A 25,084-nucleotide genomic window follows, 5' to 3' on the forward strand; every position below is an offset into this window, starting at 1 on the left:
AATTCTGTTGTCGATAATTCTGGCGTTGCGTTCTAGTGATAGACAGTTGTCTCAAAATTTTCTGTTAAAAAATAGTCCCCAGTCGCAATTGTCGTACCTCGAGAGACTTAAAGAAGTAATTTTTTTGAAATAATAATTTTGTTCGATCAGAATCCGATCAGCGCCTACGCCACTGTCTCCGCATCGACTACCGTTTGTCCGCGTGAACGCGCCTTAACGCTGCCAAAATTACATAATTTTCAGTGAATTCACGCCGCCCGTTCGGCCCGTTCCTCGTCAATCTCGCCGCGTGTGACGGCCCCGACCGCCCCTTAAAGCCGCCCCCGAGCCTTGCTTCAGGCCCATCCGGTCCGCTTCCAAAAATCTGATGGAAATGTGGACGGCGAAACGTTGGCCACACTGTCGGAAAATTCTCTCTCCGAACAGGTGTTTTTCGAATGGAATGAGGTAGCGCGCGGCAGGAGAGGGGGAAGCATGGCATTTGTTCTCACGTATAGCGGTAGCCGTGCGAAGAGTTGGCCGTGATAGCGCCGTGTTCTGTTTACAATTAGTGGAGTGCAGCCACCCTGATTGGTGCAAACACGAACAATTGACCATCGACAAAACAAGAGACAGTGCGGATTTTTTTTGGTGAACGATGCGGCCTATTTGATTTTCGGGAGAGTCGCGAAAGATGCCCCATCAGTACGGATTGCCGGGCATAGCCCACGCACAGTCGCCCCCGACGCCGCCGCCCCAGCACGGCGCCATGTACTCGCGGTTCTCGGGGGCGGTGGTGCCCGGGGGCTACCGAGGGGAGGACCGCAGGCTGACCAGGGAGGCCATGGAGCGCTACCTGAGGGACAGGTCGGACATGGTGATCGTGATCCTCCACGCCAAAGTCGCCCAGAAGTCGTACGGCAACGAGAAGAGGTTCTTCTGCCCTCCACCCTGCATATACCTGTTCGGGGACGGCTGGAGGCTCCGACAGGAACAGATGCTCCGCGAGGGGGAGTCCGAACAAGCCTCCCAACTGTGCGCCTTCATAGGAATAGGGAACTCCGACCAAGACATGCAACAGCTAGATCTGAACAACGGCAAACAATATTGTGCTGCCAAGACGCTGTACATTTCGGATTCTGACAAACGAAAACATTTCATGTTGTCGGTGAAGATGTTTTATGGATCTGGACACGACATCGGTGTGTTTCACAGCAAGCGCATCAAAGTTATCTCGAAGCCCTCCAAGAAAAAACAGTCGTTGAAAAATGCGGATTTGTGTATTGCAAGTGGTACCAAAGTGGCTCTATTCAACAGACTCAGATCTCAAACTGTCTCCACGAGGTATCTGCACGTGGAAAACGGACATTTTCATGCCAGTTCCACCCAGTGGGGTGCGTTTACCATCCATCTCTTGGATGATAACGAATCGGAGAGTGAGGAGTTTCAAGTACGCGACGGGTACATCCACTACGGCTCCACGGTCAAGTTGGTGTGCTCGGTGACAGGAATGGCCCTCCCCAGGCTCATAATTCGCAAGGTAAAAACAACTTCTCAACCACATAAACAAAAATTTGAGGTTATGTCCGAACAAAGTCGAGTCGAGAATTGGCGTTTTTGTTGCATTTACTGACAGCCCGGGGGCCGCTCGACATAAAACATTAGACTTGACTCGTGAACAACCCCAATCGGTGCAATTTTCGTGATTTAAAAATTTGAATAGATTTTTGATTTTTGGCGTGCGATTGTCGCACCGTGATTGGTCTGTCGGAACAAATGGGATTTCGCCGTGTCGGCGCGCGATTCAAACTTGTTTGTTCCAGGTGGACAAGCAGCAGGCCCTGTTGGAAGCCGACGACCCCGTGTCTCAGCTGCACAAGTGCGCCTTCTACATGAAAGACACCGAACGCATGTACCTGTGCCTGTCGCAAGAGCGAATAATCCAGTTCCAAGCCACTCCTTGCCCCAAAGAGCCCAACAAAGAGATGATCAACGACGGCGCGTGCTGGACCATCATCTCCACCGACAAGGCCGAGTACCAGTTCTACGAAGGCATGGGCCCCGTGCGCTCTCCGGTCACTCCCGTCCCCATCGTGCACAGCCTGCACCTGAACGGCGGCGGCGAAGTGGCCATGCTGGAGCTGACCGGCGACAACTTCTCGCCGTCCCTCCAGGTCTGGTTCGGCGACGTCGAGGCCGAGACGATGTACCGCTGCCAGGAGTCCATGCTGTGCGTGGTGCCCGACATCTCCCAGTTCAGGGGCGAGTGGCTGTGGGTGCGCCAGCCCACCCAGGTCCCCGTCTCGCTGGTCAGGAACGACGGCATCATCTACGCGACGGGGCTGACCTTCACGTACACCCCGGAGCCGGGGCCGCGGCCCCAGTGCATGCCCGCCGACGAGATCATGCGCCAGGGGCAGCGCACCGCCGCCGTCGCCCAAGCGCAGAGCCAAGCTGCCATCGCCCAGGAGTCGGCCTGGAACTCGCACGGGGGCATGCATTAGCGGTGAGGGTACAGTAAATCCATGCAATAAATTAGGTTTTGATAAGATGCAACGATTTCCTCTCGGTCTCTCTTTCTTATACTTCTCGTCTCTTTGACATCCAGCAACTGGGTGGCACACTGCTAAAACACGCCGAAAATAACCCAGAACCTTGCGACCTATACACTGGATCTGACAAATCACCGAATATTTTTCAAAAACCGATTTTGAAGAGTCCTCTCGAATTTGGAGTGTGCCATCGCCTTTTCTGTGTATTATATTTTATTGTGATATGTTTACTTCTAATTCTAGACTATTTGAAGCGTTGTAAAAAGAGATACTTATAGCCTTAACTATGAACAAACCAAAGTTATGTAAGTTTTATAATTGTCAGTCACAGAATGAATAGTCCAACCGTTTTTACTTAGCGTTAAGTGAATTATGCTCAATTTGCCGAAGAAAAAAAGCAATGCCAGAGTCGGTGCACCAGAGAATATATAAAACACGACAACAACGAATTTATGGCAAATGGAATGAGTGTAAATATTTTAGTAGTATTAAGTTTTATTCTACGTAAAAATCATACATGAACAATCTGTACATTATGCATATTTTGTAGAAATAAAAAATTATTTAAATAATGTCAAAGTATTCATTCAAACCCCTAAGAACAATAAAAACCGGATATTTCATTAAAATAAATAGCTATGTACAAAAGAGCATTAGTGGAGATTCTTGGCGAGGGAAGAAAAAACTAGGAAGGCCTCTGCGATTTTTCACATCCATTCAAGTCGGTTCTCACGACTAAATCGAATCTCTTTTCCTTAAAAACATGATTATTCATACATGAATGTGGGAATGCAAGATAACAATGGTATTATTTTTAATAATTACTTTCCTACTGTATATTAATTAGTCGGTCCCGTTCCCAGGCCGCAGTAATTGCAGTGGGAATCCGAATTCGGTGGAACGCGGATTTCGAGTATTATTTTATTCGGATGCTCCTCTGCTTGCTCATGTTGGTCAGCATGAGGGAGATGTAGGAGGTGAGCAGGTCGTCCATCTTGTACCCCAGCGAGGTCTCGCACAGCAGCTTGGACCCTCGGACGAGGTTGCCGATGGTCATGTGGAAGTAGGTGTTGCCCGAGGACCAGTTCGATATCCTGGTGAAGGGGTGGGTCACCAGGATCTCCTGCAACGCAGAGAAAACGGTGAGACGCAGTTCGATCACGATTAATTGGACGCGCTAATTGCGCAAAACAACCAGGAATAACAGCTGATGAATGAACATGCGGCGGTAATCACAGGAAATCACATAATCACGAAAATGCTCTTGATGTCTTGTTATAATAACACGTGAGAATCGCGGCTGCATTGTTACGGCGCTCGTTTTATTAATGGATTTTTTATTGGCTGACTTTGCGGAAAAACAAATTCGTTTATTTAGCAAATGATGGGGGATTAAGCAATTTTCTTATTACGTTTTTTCGTTATTATGTTGTTACCGTCGGCCTGTCACGGAATGGGGAACCGGACAAAAAATAACAGTTTTATTTTGGCCACCGACAACAATTTTTATTCGAAAGCTGTCACTGTTTTTGTTGGCGCTTTCGCAGATATTTTTAAAATTATTACGCGCTCATCTAGGTCAAGAGCTGGCATGTCTGGACTTGAGGCTTCGCCAAGCGAATCATTTTTGCATAATTTTGAATTAAAAACGTCCTTACGTTCACTTTCGTCATTGAATATTGCAACAAATAAATAAAAATACGTTAGTCATACTCGGAAATGGGTAGAAAATTGATCCCGTCCAAAATGGTCTTTTCTAAAACAAACATCGTTGCCTTGAAAGAAAATTTGACGTAAAGTGGTCAACACCAAAGTGGGTGAGGCGTACGATGCTCCACGTATGATAAAAAGTACAATTTTTTTTTCTCGTTGGAAGTAGAATGAAAGTAAAGTAATCTGGGTTTTTGAGACTTCCGCGTCTTACACTGAACAGTAATAAATTCAAAAAATGGCTAGTTCCCAAGCCATTAAAATTACAAAGAATAAAACGATACCACGCTATTGTTTGTAAAAGATGTCTTAGCCTCAATATAATATACGGATGTTTAGTTTTTCACGAACTACGACTTTTTTCACAAAACATAACAAAAGGAAAACTGCAAAGATAAAAATTGCAAGATAGTGAGAATCAAGTTGTAAATAAACCTTGAAGAACTCATTACATTATTGCATTAAAATTAAATAAGATTATGTATTTTTTACACCTTCCCTAAGAAAACGTAATATTAACAATAAATAGAGAAGTAGGAAGAAAGACGATGTATTTTGTAATTAAACAAAAATAAATGTATGACTAAAACCGACAAATTGATATTTGATATATGCAACCAACAATACATCGAGTATTATTACTATTATTATTATTATTTATTCATATTTGTTACATAACCTCTCACCTTCGAGTTGGGATGTATGAGACTGACTCCGTGCTTGTTGATGGCGATGAGCAACATCTCCGGATAGTTCGGATCTGTAGTTTGCTTGACCTCGAAGAAGGCGGACCCGAACGTGGGCCACCTGTAGACGATCTTCAAAAATGTAATTTTGGCGTCTTCGGGGCTCATCCCGGCATCTTGATTGTACGCCGCCACTATGGCCCTCTTCCAGTCGTTGGCGCTCTGCACCTTGACCAAATCTGCCGGTATCAACTCCCTCAACATTTGCCTGAAACCAAGAAAACTGTCTTTGAGTCCTCCCAGTCGGTGCACACTTACGGAATCGCCTGCAACTCCTGTTTGCTCTCGCCGAAGCGCACTCGGTAGACGAGAGCGGCGAGTTTCGCCGCCTCTTCTTTGGCGCACTTGTGGTACCCTCTGATCAGCTTGGGGAGCTCTTGGTGGAAGTGGAAGATTAAATCAGCATTCTTGTCTTTTCCCGGGACGGTGTTCGTCCAGAGCTTCTTCATGAAGAAGACTTGGTAGGAAAACTGCGGCGTGATTCCGTCCCGTGTGGGTCTGGCTTTGCGGATCCAGTCCGTCAGGTGGCGCACGAAGTCGAAGAAGAAGTCGCCCTCGGGGACCGATATCACTTTGTCGGCGATCTTGACGAACAGGCTGAAGCCCTCGCTGGACCTGAGATTCAAGCGCTGACTGATGTTCTGGCAGAAGTCTTTCGCTCTGGTGCTGGAGTCGACCTCGAACGCCTCGTCGGTGTCGTCCGGGAAGTACACCTTGTGGAAGATCTGAGTCGTCTTGTGCTGAATCGCCTCGACTTCGACCTGGTGCGGGGGGTACTTCCTCTGTCCGTTCCTCAGCGTCTTTTGGAGCCTCTGCAGCGAATCCTGCGAGATGGGGTGTCTGCGGCTCCTCAAAAACATGGTCAGTTCCTTTTGGAGGCTCTGCGAACAGGTGAACAACCCCGTGGCCAACCACATCAACTCCCACCCCCTCTCCTCCGACAGTCTGTTCCTGTTGTCGGTCAGCTGCTTCATCACTTGACAGTAGATCTCGTCCCTCAAGATCTCGTGCTTGAGCGGGCCGTCGAAGATGTGATCGGTGTACTCGTTACCCAGCCGCGGCCTCTTCGACGGCAGGTCCCCCATGTACTTCAAGATGGCGCTGAAGGCGAAGCTCGCCTCCTCCGCCAGCTCCTCCTTCATGAGCAGCTTTTTAAGCAGCGGCTGTTTGATGGGGTCGCGCGAGTGGCGCCACAACTCATCTCCGCCTCTGCGCGTCGCCGTCAAAGTCAGAGCTTTGGACATCGTCCGCTTGATAGGGGGGCGGAAGTGGTCGATTGCGTACTCGGCCAACGTGTGGGGGCGGTCCCGCGACTCCGTACCGTTCACTGAGTACTGCTGACTCAGTCTCCGCCCGTGCTCCGCCCCTTCGATCGAAAACAACTGAAGGATGTCAGTCGGGGGTTTGGACATGCAAGGGAGCACGTACACTGTCTCCGCCGGAAAATCACCCTTCTCGGTGGTGCGTTCGCACCTCCCCACGCACCACCCAGAATTCAAGACCGTCTCTCCCGTGCTGTCCTCCTCCAGGATGATGAGGTCGCCTTTCAGGAACGTCAAAAAGCTCGAACCTTCTCCTGGGGCTTTGTAGTCCTGCAAAGCTATCACGAACTTGGAGCGTTTCTTCAAACCTTCCAGAAAGTAGACCACCAGGTCTCGGATGTCTTCAGCGTTGGGACTCTGGAAGGTGAATTCTTCGCCCCGAACTGTACTCAAGCTGAAGGTTTGGGTGAAGACCTTGTTGGTTTTTTGACTCGAGACGGTGGTCACCTCGGGGAAGGACAACTCGAGGAGGACCTGTTCTTGGTCGTCGACGACGTAGACTCCGGTCCAGTTGACCGCGATGATTACGTCATTCTTGGGCAGGTTGGGACCAGAGTTTCTGTAAGCCTCGTAAAACCGCGAAAACAGCAAAGGCCACTTGAATTTGGCGTAGCTGACAACGTCTTCTTTCACTCTCAAGATGGCGACCTTTTCCTTGACGTAATAACTCTTTTTGTAGGCTTGCACCACGAGCGCCGCCCACCTGTCGACCGCCTTCTCCACCCCCGTAAGACAATAATCTGGAATGTAGTTCGGCAGAAGAGTCAGCAATCTCTCCACGTTCATGTCCGTGTTATATTCGATATAATACTGTTGCGCCGCTATCATAGCTAAGTCTTCTTCTTTATCACATCGGTACTCCCCGAACTTCACGCCTCTCACCACTTGCTGGTAGATCAAATTGGTGGCGACCTGGTCCTCGGTGGGCTCGTGCCAAGGCGCGAAGATTTCTTTGCGGAAGAACAACCTCCAGGGGGCGTTTCTCTCTTGGGCCCCTTGCTCTTTAGCGTACTGTTCGCATTGGGAGATGGCGTCCATCACGTGGTCCCCTCCGCTTCCCAACGACGACACCTTGTCAAACAGCGCTATATACAGGGAGAACCCGAACTGGTCTTTGAGTCCGATCTTGTCCGACAGCTGGTTGCACAACTCTCTCGCTGTGGTGGCGGAGTCGGCCAGCAGAGTCTTGGTGTTGCCGTCCATGAAGGTGATGGGCAGCATGATCGGCTTCTTCGACTTGGTCGCCTGCAGCTCGAGCCAGCTCGGGGGCTGGTTCCTGGTGCCGTTGTTGAAGGTGCGCTTCAAGCGGTCCTCGCAGTACGGGGCGTACCCCGGGGGGCCCTCGCGTATGAACGCCCTCAGATAATTGACGAACTTCTCCGAGGGGGCGAAGCACCCCACGCACAGCGACAGCAAGATCCAGCCCCGCGCGTGCGACGACTTGGAGGGGTTGTTGGTCAGCTGCTTGCAGATCTGGCAGTAGATCTCGTCGCGCAGCTCCGCCCTCAGGATGCCGTGGCCGATGATGAAGTGCAGCTTCTCCAGGTTGGAGGTGGGGCGCGACTCCAGCCACGACTGGTAGCTGTCGGCGGTGTACTCTTCGTCTTGCAGCTTCCGCCGGACGTCCTCGCCCAGCTTGTTCTTCCGCTTGAGCGTCAGCGAGACCAGCTTGTTCCTGATCGAGCGGGGCTTCTGCTTCATGAACGAGTCCGGGTCGAGGCCCATCATCTGCGCCTCCTGGAACTCCTTGCTCCGGATGAAGTTGCGGCCCAGCGTCGCCGTCACCTTGGACATGACCGAGGTGTTGTCGCGGTCCATCGTGTGGTACCTGGGTTCCGGCAGGTCTCCGGTGAAGCGGAGGATCGTCACCCACAAGGCTTGCGCGGCCTGGAAAAACACTTTCAGAGATGACCTGAACGCGACGGGAACTTACCAGTTGGTCTCCTTGCGTGTGCAGAGGCAGGAGCGGGTGCTTCAGCGGCTTCCTGGAGTACTGGTGGCCCACGTTGCCTTGGAAGTAAGTCGCGGCGAACTTCTGGAACTTGAACTCCGACAGGTCCTCCTCGTCTTCCGATTGCGTCGCCATGGGGCTTATTATTTCCGACTCCGCGGGCTGCGAAGGTAGATCGTTGAAGACCGAAGTCTCGCGGCCGGGAGTCGGAGCCTCGCTGGAGCTGTCAGGCAAGAAGTCGAACATCGCCTCGACCAGTTTGGAGTCGTCCACGGGCTCGTCAGCTTTCCTCGCGGCGTCATTTATCAGATTCTTCTTCACCTCGACTCTCCTCCTCTCCTCCATCTCCAACTCCATCTCTTTCCGCTCCAGCTCGTACATGCGCTCCCTGTAATTTTGCTCGGCTATCTCTTTCGCTCTCTTGTTCCCTGCATCCTTCAATTCCCTTTCCTCCTTTTTCTTGAGCCTCAACGCTTCGACGTGACTCCTGCGTTCAAATTTGATCTTTTTGAACCTCCTTTGGGCTATCATGCGCCTCACGTGCGACTGGATCTTGATGATTGCCCACATCTTGTGTCCATACTCCCGCCGGACCAGATACCCTCTGGAGTGAGCTTGCAACCCCACGATGTGCCCCCTCAAGTGGCGGAACCGGTGCGACAGCACTCTAGCTCTGATCAGCGCTTGCAACCGCATGTACCCCACCCTCATCCTCTTGTACCTCTGCCTCTGAATGTATCCCTTCCAGTACTTTTGTATGGTCATGGTGGCAGCCCTGAGGCGCAAGAACCGCCTGCGATAGACCCACCCTCTGATGGACCGCTGCAAAATCAAAATCTTCTTTGTGAGGACTCTGTCGCGCTCCTGCTCCAAAAACAAGTCGTGAGCGTCTTTGAGAAACACTTTGTTGTGTCCCAGTTGGTAGTCGGAGCGGCCGAGCACGGCCGAACAGATTTTGGAGGTTGCCGACCGACACTCGGTGCGGTGAGCCGGGGGAATCCCGGAGATCAAGAATCTGTACCTCTCGACGAACTCGCTGAAGCTGTGCCTGATCGGGTAGCCGGCTCTCCGGATTCTTATCGTCTCCATCATCCCGGAGTATCTCAGCTGGCGGCAGCACAAGTTCCGGTCAAACATCATCGGTTTCTTGTGTTCGTTGGGCTTGATGCACCGGATGAAGAAGGGTTGGCAGTTGGACAGGGTGCGCATCAGAGAGTCCAGACTCTTCTTGAACTGGGTGGAGAGCGTCGGGGTGCGCTTCCGCGTCTCCGACCCCATGCCAATATCGTCTGCGAAGATCTGCTGCAAGAATTTGTTGTTGGAGATGGCGATCAGCTGGAGGAGGTCTCCGCTGAACGTGTCGCGGTTCTTCTCCAGGAAGCCTCGAGTGTCGTAGAACACGACTCCGGCGAAGTGGTTGAGGCCGAAGCTGGTGTTGATGTCGGATTTCGGTTTGAGGTAGTTCCGGTGGTTCCCGTGGGTCTTGTGCAGTTTGGCCAACATCGTCTGGTCCGTGCCCTTGGGGAACTTGCTCTCTTCGTCGATCAGCGCCATTATGTTTAGCTGTTTGATCGCGATCAAATCCAGAGAGTCTTGATTGTCGACGAACTCGATGTGCTGCCAGTTGATGCCTTCGTTGTTGTACTCCTCTTGTTCGAGCTTGAAGATGTGCCGCACGAAGAACTGCTGCAAGTTCTCGTTGGCAAAATTGATGCAGAACTGTTCGAAGCTGTTGTGATTGAAGTTCTCGAAGCCGAAGATGTCCAAGACTCCGATCGAATTTCGTTGGCGCTCTCGAGGTCTGTATATCGCGCTGTTGATCTTCTTCACGATGAGGACGAACATTCTGCCGTAGATGCCTTTGACGAAGGCGTCTCTGACGTCGACGCTCTGTTCCCGCGACAGAGTCGACACCACTGTCTCTCCGTGGGCGAAGAAAGTCTTCCTGGTGAGGGCGTCGATCAAGGGCTGAGGGGGCACTCCCAGCAGGTGCGCCACTCGATGGACGTTCGTAGGGTCGGGGATTTCCGTGGCGTCCAGATTGTCGACGACCGTCGCTTTGTATTTGATGTTGCCGATGTGGAGAAGCGCCGCCAGGAGCTTCATGATCTCCCAGATCTCTTGGTCCGAGAAGAGGAGGACTTTCATGGCGCTGCGGATGTCGGCGAATTCCGCGGTGTCGTCTCGACCCTCGCACGTGATACAACCCCCCTGAAATTCACACTTTAACCAGAAACAAACAAAATTGACGAACCTACCCCCGTGAGATATTTAAATTGACTAGCATCGCCCAGCTCGAGTTTCTTCTTCTCCTCTTTGCCCAACCCAGCCAAGAGACAGTAAAAAACGTGATAGTTCCTCTCGTCCGGATTCTGCCCCACTATTCTACTCTTCTCGAGCAAATACTGTTCGATTTTGGCACCTTCGATCACTCCGCTGCTGTTAAAGTGGATGTCTATGTACTTTCCGAATCTGGAGCTGTTGTCGTTGCGGACGGTTTTCGCATTTCCGAAGGCTTCCAGGATGGGATTGGCTTCGAGGATTTGCTGCTCGATCCAGGAGTGTTTGCCGCTGATGGCGGCCAAGTATTGGAGTATCAGTTTAGTACTTTCGGTCTTTCCCGCACCCGATTCCCCTGAGATTACTATGCACTGGTCCTGGCCGTATCTTCGCATGTTCCCGTAACAGTTGTCTCCGATGGCGAAAATGTGAGGGGGCAGTTCACCGATTTTCCTCTCTTTGTACAGTTTGATCTGCTCGGCCGTGTAAATGGGGAGGATTTGGTAAGGGTTGACTGCCACCAAAATCGAACCAGTATAGGTCTACAAAAATAAACACGAAATTTGCAAAAATAAACTCTAATAGGAGGTGAACACGAGTCGGTAAAAGAAACAACGGGCAAAATTCATTTTATTGCAGAAAAAATATTTGCATCATCAACATAACCTCACTTTCGCAACAATAGATTTTTTTCATATAATTTTTTTACTTCGCAAGATTTGAAAAACGTTCACGTTCACAATTTATTGATACTCTTGCGTCAAATTAAAACAATTACGGTTTTAAACTATTTTTGTGATTGTCAACAAAAAATTCAAAAACGCTGCCAATAGTTTAACAAAATATAACTATAGTATCGTTCATTACTTGAGATTTTCATTTTTACATTGAAAAGTAAATCATTATGGGTCCAATCGGTGTAGCTAGGTGCTAGGTCAGGTAATTTTAGGTCAGGTCAGATTAGGTTATGTCAGAAATGTATTTCATTAGAAATTGTAAGAAAATTATGGTGACACTTTTACAGTTGGTAGTACGTAGAATATGTTTCTTTGTCTTTAATTCAAAAATTTATTTATAATTTATTAAAAATATAAATTTAGGTTATAGATACTACTATTCATCTTCATATTTGTGTGGGAACAGTTCCCTTTAATTTTTTAAAAACAAGACATTTACAAGGTAAGTACGTATTTTACTGTTACATAAAAATGTGTTGACAAATAACAGAAACAATGAGGTTAGGTTAGATTACATGACTTTATATTTTCTTTTTTTGGGCGAAGTAGATTTTTTTGCGCTTTTCTTTTACCGATTGGAACTCATCCAATGAAAATCATGACCTTGATATACTGTAAACTTTGTGTTTTTATGCGTAATGTTTTTTTGAAATTTCGTCGATTCAGGGCCAAACGTGCCGATATGGCCTTGAGGAGGTCGTGCCCCCTTCACCGGCCACGCCGTCCCAGCTGCGATCGCGAATAAAAACGGGCCGCGTCCTATTGACCCGGGCCACTTACGTAGATGAGATTTTCGTTGTATCTAATGAGCAAGTTCCTGAGTATTCCGGCCTCGTGCAGATCCCCCAGCCCGATCATGTCTTCGACGCCGTGTATGGACGTCGCATGCATGGCCTTGATCCGCCTGTCGGGGGAGAGCCAGTGCTCCTCGCCGTCGTCGTCCCTGACGGCGATCCTGCGCCCTTCGGCCGAGACCACCTTCGCCCCGATGGCCACATCGAACTCGTTGCCCGAGATGGGCTCGATCCAGATGTAGTCGCCCTGCAAAAATCCATCTCTTTAAACTGCCACCGCCATAATGGAGGCACACATGAACGCCCGCCGGGGTCAACGTCACCTGCAGCAATCCCATTTAGATATACCACAGGTGTTGACATCCTTATCTGGCCTTTCCACTAGTTCCGTTCGTTATTCACGATCGAGATGAACCGTTGGGCTGGAGCTTTGCGTGCGGATTTTGCAAAACGCACTTCCGCGGGTCAGCCGCTTTGGAAAAAGCGCGGAACGGCTAATTTTAAGCGTGAGCACCGAGAAGAGAGGTGACGTGATTAGGTGGGTACTTTAATTGGCGGCTTCGCCGCGTCCGATGCTGCATAATTATCGGTTGAGGTTTAATAGGAATTGTTTCGTGGCATGATTAGATTTAGATTCGCGGCGGTGAGAACGGGAGATGGTCATCATCCACAGTTCGATAGCTTCGGATGCTAAGAATTGCCGGCTATGTGTGCTATGAATGAAAATTAAAACTGCATGCCAGGAATTCATTCCGGTGAACGACCAGATTGGGCTGCCACCTGGTTTAGATCATATTTCAAGATTTTAAAACTATCCGTTTTTCAAACTCGTCAAGTAAAAAACTACTACAAGAAACTAAAACATATGTTTTAACGGAAGACAAAAAACATGGACAACTATTTTTTAACAGGATTATCCGGCATGCAAGTTTATCTAGATGTCTCGAATACATTGAAGGACCAATGTGCTTCCTACTCCACTATAAAAATTGATTTGCGGATTTTGAGATGGGAAGAAAGGAAGAATGAAGGTCAGAGGTGTGATGCTATGCCTGATATAATTTTGAAGTATCGACCAATAGGGACTAAAGCAGTTGGTATATACAGTGTGATTGGAAAAGGATGAGGAAAAGTTGAATTTTGTTTTGTGTGTGGCAGTTTTGCTTCAGAAGAGCATCGCTGTCAAGATTTATCCATAGGTTTCCGTCAAACCCATTGTTTTGATTTCGTTTGTCAATTGTCACCAATTTGCAATTCCCCAGTAGATACGCCCATGATCATATCAAGTTTTATTTTTGCTGTTACCAACATGACAAATTATTCACTAGGCGCCAAATTCAAATTGTCCCTATTCTTTTTCAATCACACTGTACTATTCCGGACACGGAATCTTGGCCACAAATGACATTTAACTGACAAATAGGTGTGAACTAGCCTTATTGAATATAACCCAACTTTTGACTCGATAGTGCCATTTCCCTGCTTTTTTGATTTCACAAGGAAAACTTCAAAGTGATTTTTAATAATTGTCATTTATTAATGACACTAATGCTTGGTTTACATAATTTTTTTTAGAAATGTCTAAAAATTGTTGGCCAAGATTCCGTGTCCGGAATAGTACGTGTCTTTCATGTCATCATGAGAACATTATCACCAGTTGAGCTCCAGACGATTGAACGCTGACAAAAAACGATTGAGAGTGACATCTCAGTCGTTTTGGTTGTTCCTTGAGCTCTTTGGATCATATTATAACTATGGACGAATCTTGATCCTTCATTACGGATCAGAAATTAAAGAACAGTCAGACGAATAGAAATATAATTGTCCGTTTCCTCTAAGGTTATATTGGGGCCGTAAAAGTAGTTACCTCCAAATAAGCTGCCCCTTTGTGTGGGTTTCAGAAGCCACGCGCCCCTGCAATAAATCAAATTTTAAAAGCTGTTGGGTGGATGTACAAGGTCCGGTTTAAGGGAGAATGTTTAGTTTTATTATTTTCTGAACCGAAGTATATGGTACCCTGGTTAATTCACTGGTCTCCTTAATAGGATTAGAACACCCCCTTGTGACTAGACCTTCATAGCTTATTTTTCAACATAATCTCTAAAAACGAAAATTTATAAATTGGAATTCATATTTCCACAAATTTGCCTCAGTCCCACTCTGAACGAAACAACCAGCCGGGTTTACCTGCTGTTTACAATCACAAAATGTTTTCTATTGTAGACAAATCAACTTTTACACAATGGGATAATTCGACGGCCCCAATATAACCTTAGAGTAAACGGACAATTATACGTGGGTACTCCCTACCGAATACGTTTCGTGTTCAGAAGCCTTTTTTTGGAATAAGACGGAATAATTCAGACAGATTACTCAGAACCATTTTTTTTATTTTGCCACCTTATACCATTTTATAAATAAAAAAAAATAAAAATTTTAAATGTAGGGAATTTTGCGGTGGTTGGTGACATTTTTTATGTGGCATAATTTTAGGCGGCTGTGAAAAAAATTAATTTAAAACGCCAGATTTTTTTTATTTTCGCTTTTGATGTTTGAAAATGAATACCGAATAAAGTTTATCACTAACGCCGCCGCAAATTAGGCAAATTGCACAAAAGACGCTAGAAAATTTACTGCCGGAGAAGTCCAAATCCCAGAATGAAAATTAAACGTTTTGTTCATTGTTATTTATTAATTTGCTTTGTTCTCTGCGAGATTTATTTTTTGACATCTGTCAGTTGACACTTCACGCTACCAACATAAATACAGTAAATTTTACTAGTCTATTCTAACACACCAACGACCTATTAAAGCACTCAAATGACGTCATTTGGGTGCTAGAATAAACTATTTTGGTTCGACACTGTCAGAATTTGAGAATTTTCGCCTATGTGAACGGATTTTGATAAATGTCACAACTTGTCAAAACGAAACGTCAAGCTAATTTTAAAGATTTTAAACGATTTGGAGCTTTTAAGGGGCTCGTCGAACCAAAAAACGTTGTATTCAACTCGTTCGTGTGTAAATTGGGCCTTTTTTGGCACGTGTGGGCCATTTTAAAACGCTCGTTTCACTCGCGTTTTAAAATGGCCCACACGTGCCAAAAAAGGCCCAATTTACACACAAACTCGTCAAATAAACTACTATTCTAAACGCAAAATAGAAAAAAGTAAAGAAGACTAAATAAAGCAGGACAAAACATGTTGAACGTGAGATATTAGAAACGTCTATTCTTTACACTCGTACGAGTCAATCTACGACTCAAAGTTTGTTTTCCGTATCACTCTATTTTTCTGTAACCGTACAGAAGTGTATTTGCAAATGAACATATTAACTCCCATTAGGAATCACTTAAGAACTTGCTCAGCTCCTTTTAAGTTGGAATTTATTGCAAATATATTCGACCTATTTTCAGATATAGACATTTGCAAGTTTTATATTTATGTTTTTGTCATAAATATTGGGTGATTCAAAATGATTGTGGATAAGTATGGCAACTATGTACGAAAATTTATGTGGCAACTGTGTGAGTGGGGTAGACTTGATATTTGTATGACATTTCATAAGCTCGCATTTGATTTTTTTTATACCATTGCACGTTGACAATTTTCAAAATTGCGCGACATGAACTATCAAAGAAATGTCAACTCTATCACATAGTTGCCACATAAATTTTCGTACATAGATGCCATACTTATCCACAATCATTTTGAATCACCCAATATTACATGGTAATGTTATAAGGTTTATTTGACTGTATTAAATGTAGGTAAACCTCTTTGAAAATGTATTTATTCGTATAATTTTGTTGGCAATGAAAAAATAGACTCACAGATTAATTCATGCAGATTTTAATTGTCATTGGGGGTCTAAAGTAAAAGTAGAACACATTTGTCGGTAACATTTACTAATTTGAATTCAACTAAATGCAGTAGCATAACAAGGGGGAGCGAACAATCGTCTATTGGTACTGCTCTTGAAGAATTTAATTGTTTCAAATAATTGTCAAAAAATGTATTGCCAACTACTAATTTCCAGATAAAATGAAAACATAGGGAAAAAAAATCTCCAAATATTTTATCTAACGACAGTTTTGTAAAATTGTAAACACTTTTTACAATTTAGCTAATCTGCTATATTTATCAAACGTTACTTTACATATTACAATGATAACAATCATTCTTTCTAATCTAATCCCATTCTCACGTCAATTTACTGTCGCGAGCAATAAATTTTGGTCGTCAATGTGATTTCAAAATGTGGTTAGATTGTCACAAATTAAAAAAAATTCCCTGCCTGATTATGCCCACGTCAACAAAGTGTCAAAAAATGAGAATTAATGTCATACAACATGATGATAGGTTATGAAATTTACGACCGTTTTACAATGGAGCATTTTACACTGCGTCAAAGAGTAACATTGACGACCAAAATTTATTGCTCGCGACTGTACATCAAACATTCAAATTTTTTTATTGCTAAATCCCTCAAAAAATCTAAAAAAAATTAAAGCGACTGAGCCTATTCTGGAAAACTGATTAGATATTATTATTCAGTTCCCATGAAAATATTTTAACGGACGTGTTGGTAATTTCACCGCTTTTTGTTCCAGCTCCATCCGCAGGTGTTAATAAATAAATAATTATCTTTGCAGCGATGACGATGACCTGCTCATTAACTTATTATTTATGAGACGGAAAGAGTCACAGCAAGACTCACTCCTTTTTGTAGAAAACTCGGCAATGGTCGCATTTTCTTGTGCTCGTGTGGAATCTAATAATGTATGCCACTTATCGCAAAACACGTGCGATAAAATAATGTCAACGGACACTTAATTATGTCAGCGACCAAAACAAATAAAAGAGTGACTTATCTTTTACTGTTATCTGGACTTGTATCGATCTAGAGCCACTTTTGGTGTCAGTCAGTCAAAACTGAGACAATTTTGTGACACTCTCAGCACGGGCAAGTTTTCGCGTCCACTGTGTATATGTAACAATTGATAACCCCACTGTCGGTGTGACATTGAAACGGACGCGATAATAAATGGTTATTGTCGGGGTATTTTAAGAATGTATTATTTTTATGGCCGGTGACATCTGAATGGAGAAAAAATAAAAATCGAGTGTCGGAGGGCGGAGGTGAAATTATTGTAGTCGTGAAGAAATGCAGCACCGGTCGCGTCCAGTCGATTATTTAATCCTCGCCGGAAACGAAAAAAAAAATTCAAAAAATGTCGACACAATTGGAACGGGGTCAGAAAAACGCCACTCTTGACGAGCTTAAACCGTTGTAGGTAATTTGTACCGCGAGCACGTCCTAACTGTACTCGTCCACATTTTGGAGTAAAAATCAACCGGAAGAATTGAAAGTGGCGAAAGAACAAGCTGACCGTTCTTCACTCGACTGCACAAAGAAACTCGCTCGGGCAAAGCGCAGCGTCATTCTTGTTGGCGTCGAAACCCGCAGACCTGAGCCCAATCGGAATCGCCTTGACACTGATTCGCGGCGCCGAAATAAACCTGGAAGCGACAGATGCACACAATGGTGAAACCGAGAGAAATCTGGGTAATCTTCGATCTTCGAAGATCGCCGATGGTCACTCTCTAAATGACGCAAACCGCGCCAACAATAGCGTACGTGGTGGAGAGCAAAACGGATACAGGAAGTGGTCTTCATGGTTTGGTGGTTCTTTGGTGCACGGATCAAGCCCGCTCTCTTTGTCTCTTCCGGACGTCCGCAGGACCGGAACAGCGGGATCTGGGGGTTGGTCCAAAGGCGCGACGTGGGGGCGGAGGCGACAAAAAGAGCGGTTTAACGGTTCGTCTGCCGATCGCGGGACTTTCGCCGATTGTGATAAAATCGAAGAGAAATGGAGAAACTCGACAATGCGCTAATTAATAAGCACCATAGAAATCACTTACCCGTGTCACTATAACCATGGTGGTGGCGCATCAATCTGAAAGAAAACGCACAGATTAGCGAGAGTGGATGAGGAAGTCAAATCGGGGCGCCGCAAGGAACCGTCCTGTGGCCCCCCATGTTGTACAGGTTTATTGTGGGTACATCGAGAGCAATCTTGCAATGTCGAGGGCGGGAACAAGATCGAGATAAAGTTTACGGGCTCAAATAATGGAGTGTTTGTTTCTTCGTGTTTGCTCAAGTCGAAAATTATGCAGTATAATGTTATAAAAAATTATTAAATATATTTATAAACATATTATGTACATTGTGATAAACGCTTAGTGTAAAATATGCGTTCTAGGCCAAAAATATGAAATAACTTCCGTAAGAAGTTGTAAATGGAAAATTTTTTAGTGCGTTTCAACAACACAACTACTTTTTGACAATTTTCATTAGAACAATATTTTAAAGTTGGCATAAAAAATAACCAATTGACGTATTAATTAATTCTACTGTTAACATTGACAGTTTGATTTAAAAAATAATAATAAAGCTTTTCTTTTTTCTTTGACCTGACCTTGCCTTTTGATTTGTCGAACGTTGTTGTTACGAATTCATTTTGGATCAAAACACAAACAGAGCAAAAAATCTTCACATTTCGAGGTTCGACTTTATCTTGCATTTTTATTAACGGACAAAAACTTCTTTTTTTTTGGTAATCAGGTTCAGGTTTTACGTATTTGGTAAACGGAAGTTTACTTCGTGCCAAGTTGCATTATAAATGGTTCGAACTTGACTTTCTAGAAGTCTGTCCTAATGAGATAGACCTCACTTTATTGCCATTTTAATATTCTAACGGTGCTAAAAATTCTGTTTCTTGTTGGATGTTAATAGCTGAGTTATTGCTTTCTGTCTCCAATAAATACACGTTTATGGCCATTGAGGGATTAATAGAGAACAGATAATGTTTCTCGCTTCTTTTGGGGAGATAAGTTAATGGTGTGGACTTATTTGGAAGCTTCTTTGATGCACCACTAACAATAAAAAATATCTTTTTCATAAATGGTCGAATTTTAGCTTTACAAACCCAAACTATAAAGACATCGAAGGATTTTTACTTTCTTTTTCTTTATTTTCATTTTTTAAATCAGGCTTGGTTAAAAAAAATCTCATTTTTTAGCACTTTTAATTTTGTTTGATTGTTTTTTATTTTTACAAATGACGAACTATCGGGTATTCATTTAAATTTATCCTCAAAGTTGGCGTTGAAGAGTCGATTGTGAGCGCACCACACGTCAATCTGCAAAGTAAAAACACAAACAACGCAAAGAGTGAGGTTAGATTTAAACAATTAATTCGTGATCTCTGATCTGTAATCCGTGGTGCTTTCACAATAGACTCTTCAACGCCTACTTTGAGGATAAATTTAAACGATCACCCGTTATGACTTTTCGAAAGACTAAATTTTTAGAACTGCTTTTATAGCTATTCATACTTTGACCCACATTTATTGGTGTTTTAGAAAGTCACACTAAATAGTTCAAATCTGATTTTATAAATCTTTTAGTACCTACTTCACACTGTGATACAAATTTAATCCTCTGCTTTTTATAGATAACCCAATTTTGTACTTGAATGTTTTTTTTACATTTTTACCTCACAGTGATTTATATGGCAAAATAATATAAAGTCCATTCAAAAATCAAAAAACCACCAACGTCGCAGTTTCCTCGATAATTACTATCGGCAACGCTGTTTAGTGTAAAATTTGGTGAGAATTGTAATTTTGAGGTTAAGTGTTTATTAAATGTCTTGTTTTTCAGGGCATGTTTAAGTAAAAATAATAAGAATCAATAAATAAATGAAACGTGCTGCTAATAAAACAATATGAACGGAATTCAAAGCAATTGAATTTTATTTTGAATCAAATAAATGTCATAATTTATAGTTACCAACATAGTATGAAAAAATATCTACCTAGGGTTTTTTAAATTTTACCAACCTAAAGCAACAGGTGGTGGTTTTTTGATTTTTGGATGGACTTTACCTAATTCATTTTCCTGCTATTTATTTGCATAAGTATTTAGTCTACAGTATTTGCCCAAAAGTGCTAAAATTGTTTGTAGAAAAAAACTTCAAGGGATCCTTTTTTAGAAAACACTGACTACTCTATACTACAATATAATAATTTTGAAAATCAAATTTTTGTAAATTTTTTACTCAATATGGTAACAAGAATGCCAGACTCGAGTCCTATCGCTTACGTCTGGTGGGTATTATCAAGTTGGAAACAGACGCAAATAAAAACCTCCCAAAATTAAACCCAACTGTGGATTCTTTGACTTTTTGTTGTTGGTCTCTTGACGACTCCCGCAGCAGTTTCGGCACCGCAGGCGCAAGATGGCGTCCCGACAAACGACCATACATAGTTTCCATACCGCTAATTAAATCGTTAAATGCCACAACATTTTCGTCCCCTGGTAAAACCGGCTCCGCGTCCATAATCCAAGGCCCCCGACAACGATTGTTGGGCCACGTTTCTCTAATCTGCATTGCAATTGTGCAGTGTGCAGCGAACTTATCAGTCGAACCGCCACGCAACTTTCAATTTCTCGCTGGGAAAAGTGGACACATCGAAAAGAAATCGCACTCGTTGCGATATTTTTCACAAATTCGTGTCATCCAACCTTACACCTGTCATTACGCTCCACTACCATAACGACGGCATCATGGTTGCCCGACTCGAGAGGCCTTGGGAGGCAAACGCGACAAGGTCTCAAATATGACAGTTCGGAAAGTGTGCCACGACACTTGACAGTTCAGGATTTGACACGAGTTTTCCCGGAAACTTCAAAATCTCCTGGGTAATCGCTTTTCACCAGTTACTCCCCGCTGACTCATCTGGTATTTCTTTTATGTGAAAGAGCGTACAATGTCAAGGTTGCCGAGTCTACGACCTTTGATCTAGACGGCTATGCATCGCGAAAGATCAAGCAAGCCACGCGGCAAGCATCTCCACGCCTACTTTTTTCTACTTTCTACTGGAGATGTACACTGATCCACATTTCATTGAATACAATGGCGGCTCTCATGGCCGACACGCTGGAAGGAAAAAATCGCCGAAGACTTCATTGTTTCATTCACGGCACACTAATAAAAACTGTTTATATATGGAATGTGTAATGTTTACGTAAGGCTCTTATCTGGACTAGTGTGCTTCTGTCTCATTAGCCCGTTTCATTGTTGTTGGGTGCGCTATTAAATTTTTTTGGCTGTGTGGGAGAGATAATTGTCTTCAGTTGGGACACTGACAACAGTTTTCGGATGATAATCGACGGAATCAAGGTCAGGCTCTCACTAATTCATATTTAGACAATCGACGAGCTGACCGAGATTTTCGGTTCGATTTGGGATTTGGGTCAGCGACGCGAACACTCTGTATATAGTGCGTAAACACACTGTTTCTGCGAAAAGTGCGCAACCGATTTGTCGCACAGTTGGGACACTTTTAACGATAATGGTCGGACGAAGGTGAGGCAACGGCGAGTTAATGGTAATGAGAATTTGTTCGTTCAAATTGACTCCCATTAGTGGAAGTGTTGGTGAACAGAAGAGGCACAGAATGGGACTTAAAAGCGTGAAAAAGTCAGACAAATGGGCTCGTTGACTCGACTGGCTTTCTCTCGTTTTTTGCCAGAGACTTTTTTTTGCATTCTTGGTCCATCAAGATGGTATTGCTTGTATTCAAAACGCTTCTTATGTAAAATAAAAAAATGTGATTTCTAATTTGCAGCAATTTGTGTAACACCGAAAAAAAATGTCAGTTGTTAACGCATCTTGATTACTCGCCACACCTGGGTCATCGCCGACCCAGAAAATTTTAATACGATTTGATTAGTATTTTGCATTGTTAACAATAGCCTTACTTCAGATAAGATGAAGAGGTTGTGAAAATGAATTCAGTTTATTTTATTATGGGGTACAAGTGGACCCCAGGTACTTATCTTGGTACAATATTTTTCAAATTGTCGTTGAATCCAGTAATCTCACACATTTATAGAAGAGAATATTTACAGTGAAAACTTTGTTTGTTTTTGATAGTTTTGACACAAGCAAAACGTAGTTTTATACACTGGGGTCAGATTGACCCCCCTTTGGGTAAAATAAATTTTTGCCGCTGGTGAGTGGCGAAGATTAATTTATGACGACTCTTGTAGAAACTGTTATTTAAAAATGTGACGAGAATTTGAATCATCCACCTTACATCCTGATCTGACTCCAATCGAGTACCGTCTATTCCTGAATCGCGAATGGAAGAAGTGTGGTCTGTGATTTTGGCACATTTTGAAGAAACGAATTGATGTTAATTGAAAACTGGGAATGTGTTGAAATACAGAGCGATTATACCGAAAAAAAAGTTTTCTGTGCTTTTCCCTTTGTGATAGGATTAGATCAGAAAGTCTTTGACCTTGTTGTGTCTTTGACAGCAACACCAAGATAACAATCACTTTTTTAAGTTTAGAGGAATAGGAAACAAGAAAGTGCCAACTAAAATTTGACAAGTTTTTGAAATTTTTTTCAAAAATGATCAAAAAATTTGAAAGTGAATTGGGTGAAATAATTAGAAACGTGCAACGAAGCGTTGATTGCATCATCGTGTCATCAAATACCACACTGACATTTAAAACATTCTCTTTAAGGAAAAAAATGCACAGATTTGTAGGAAATTGATAATAAACAAATTTAGATTTTATGTACGTTTGTGATGTGAAATGTTTCATCATTCGCGTGTAATCAGCAAGTGATGTGGAAATAAATTATAACACGATGTGTTAAAAAAAATTGTTTTACATAACCTTGAGAGTGATGACACTTAAAAATAATGAAAAACTGCCTGGGAGGGTCACGCAAAGTAGGCTAAATGGGATCTTTTTTGATAAAGGTCTATGGTAAATAATTTCATCTGCAGATACCTACATTTTTGTAGCTATTGTGAAAAGAGGTGTTCTTAATTTAATAAGTATAGTAATTTCAAAGTGTTAAGAAGAGCGACTTTTTGATAATAAAATTTAGCTTGCCTCTTAGAAACTAACTCTATTTACAGTTGCACTCAAAGTTAAAACATTTGAATGTTTTTTTAATTTCGTTCATTCATTCCATTCTGCTTCGAAGAATTTTGAAAAACTGTACATAACCTTGAATTGTCACATTTGCATAAAAATCATCAATAAATATTCAAATCCATCAATTTATCGAAGTAGCCCTATCGGACAAAATGTCAAGCAATTTATTATAATTTTAAACATAAATATAAAAAAATATATTGAAAATATGTAATTCAAAATGTGAATAGTTTTAACAAATATTTTTAACTAACATAGGTAATCTTTTTTAATTAATTTAGATAAGAAATGAAGGTCGTTCGGAATAAATCAAATATTTTGACGTTTGTCATGAAATTAGATTTTGAGGTTACGAATAAAGATTTTCTTTACCAAAATTATCAAAAATATCTTTCTAGAATTGCCATGACTTTCACCGAGAGACATGGGCACATTTGTCAAACGCAAAAATATAGTGTGTGCCATTTAAACAGAAACAAATTAGACAAACTAGATTCACCCGGTAAAGCGTCAAACAGCTGTCATATTTATGTATATGTAGAATCTAAATTTAACTCAGCTTAGAACATTGATAAAAACTAATTAATTACGCTTACGTAACTAAAATTTGATCAGATTCTGACGTCAGTCCAGACAACACATGGTACTACATACTTGTAATTAATTCCTTGAGTGACGTCACATCTAGGAAACCGTTATACAGCTAATTTAAAATGTGACAATTTCACGTTTCTCCAAGATTCTTTGAATTACAAAACTGTCCCTTCCTTGTCGTGTTTATTTATTTATATTACCATTGTTTTTCTAATCTTATTAGTCATTAGCATTACACTCATTCTTTTTACAATCAAGAGAAATCTCGTAACGCGATTATGTAAAAATTAACAGAACTGCCAGCTTTACCGGGTCCGATTTGCATTCTTAACAAGCAACGCCTTTCTAACCACTCCATTTTATTCGGTTTTGTTTTAGTAGTACTCGAGATTTTGTTGTTTTCGGCGAAGCAAACAAACGTCACTTGTTACAAAATTTCCCACTATTAATAACATCTCGAAAGTGTCACTGATCCCCGATAAAAAAAATATTTATCTACTTTGCTTATCTGCGAAAAATATGTGGGACTTTTTTCACCGCGAGTACCACCTACCGCGATCACTATTTCCGATTGTGACGATCTAGTGATTCCGATGGTTAATTACCCTCGAACGACATATCTTCCGCGTACTGGTGATCTATGGTACTTCCGATCTACCCGGTTGTTCATGAAACACAAGCGCATAGAATTGTGTGTCAGATGGTGGTACCGATTTGATGGAGGGTGAGACAGCGGTCCAGACGCGATCGCTCTCCGCCTACGAGCTGTCAAAATGGTACCTGTCTAGTTCGAGCGGTGCGGTGGGCGTACTTCCCGGCCTGTTTCCGCAACCCCGGCACCGTGCGGTACTCCCCCATGTGACGCACCTCGCCGACACCTGTCCCCAGAGCAAACAGCGCGATTGTTTGCTTTAAACAATGATAAACCACGCAGATAACAGTATTCGGAGGCACTCGACGGCTCCGAGCTGAATCTAGCGGAATGCGTGTGGAGCTGAAGTACCGGTAAGTCCGAAGAATGTCTGCCACAAGTAAAAAAACTTGTTAACCCGGCCCGGCTGGCACCTGTTATTTATTATCCCCAGACGAATTTCCATCATCGGCTGATGAGGTGGATTTCGTCATTTTTCCTACCAACGAATGGTAGACCGTGAAGATGTTCTTGCAGGACGGGTTACGTGGATTTGTGGAAGTTGCTCGCGGTTACCTGAACGGGTTACAGACGATTAATCCTTATCATAATGGGTGGTATTTTTCACTTAAACACACACGAACTCGTGACACTTAACACTTCATTTGATCCGGGTAGTAACGTACCTCCACACTCAACAATCACCAAATGGTCAAGTTTCTGTTAACTTTAATTGCTTGCGCTCAGGTGAGCGCAGCGCC

General features: G+C 43.4%; 2 protein-coding genes and 1 long non-coding RNA gene across 4 annotated transcripts; 2 read left to right on the top strand and 1 right to left on the bottom strand.

Annotated features, from left to right (window-relative positions):
* Positions 1–226: 226 nt before the first annotated feature.
* Su(H) (recombining binding protein suppressor of hairless) lies at positions 227–3,103 on the top strand. Its single transcript, XM_069047719.1, has 2 exons — positions 227–1,519; positions 1,803–3,103. Exons 1-2 carry the CDS (start codon positions 674–676, stop codon positions 2,481–2,483), a joined length of 1,527 nt encoding a protein of 508 aa, XP_068903820.1. The 5' UTR covers positions 227–673; the 3' UTR covers positions 2,484–3,103.
* On the bottom strand, positions 3,009–25,060 carry ck (myosin-VIIa ck). 2 transcript variants are annotated; one of them, XR_011159682.1, is made up of 9 exons: positions 24,900–25,060; positions 17,996–18,030; positions 12,058–12,318; positions 10,519–11,082; positions 8,243–10,471; positions 5,246–8,196; positions 4,928–5,195; positions 3,357–3,654; positions 3,009–3,285 (listed from the first exon to the last, which is right to left on the bottom strand). XR_011159682.1 is itself a non-coding variant. In XM_069047713.1 (8 exons), exons 2-8 carry the CDS (start codon positions 18,011–18,013, stop codon positions 3,448–3,450), a joined length of 6,498 nt encoding a protein of 2,165 aa, XP_068903814.1. In that variant the 5' UTR covers positions 18,014–18,030; positions 24,900–25,060; the 3' UTR covers positions 3,009–3,447. The 2 variants fall into 2 exon arrangements, 1 of the variants encoding a protein (XP_068903814.1); XM_069047713.1 differs by having other exon boundaries at positions 3,009–3,654.
* On the top strand, positions 20,193–22,817 carry LOC138130988 (uncharacterized). The gene is made up of 2 exons (XR_011159687.1): positions 20,193–20,839; positions 20,900–22,817. It is a non-coding gene; the product is annotated as an uncharacterized lncRNA (long non-coding RNA).
* Positions 25,061–25,084: the final 24 nt, after the last annotated feature.

This window comes from Tenebrio molitor, chromosome 5 (genome assembly GCF_963966145.1).
Source record: "Tenebrio molitor chromosome 5, icTenMoli1.1, whole genome shotgun sequence".
Classification (NCBI taxonomy): Eukaryota; Metazoa; Arthropoda; class Insecta; order Coleoptera; family Tenebrionidae; genus Tenebrio; species Tenebrio molitor.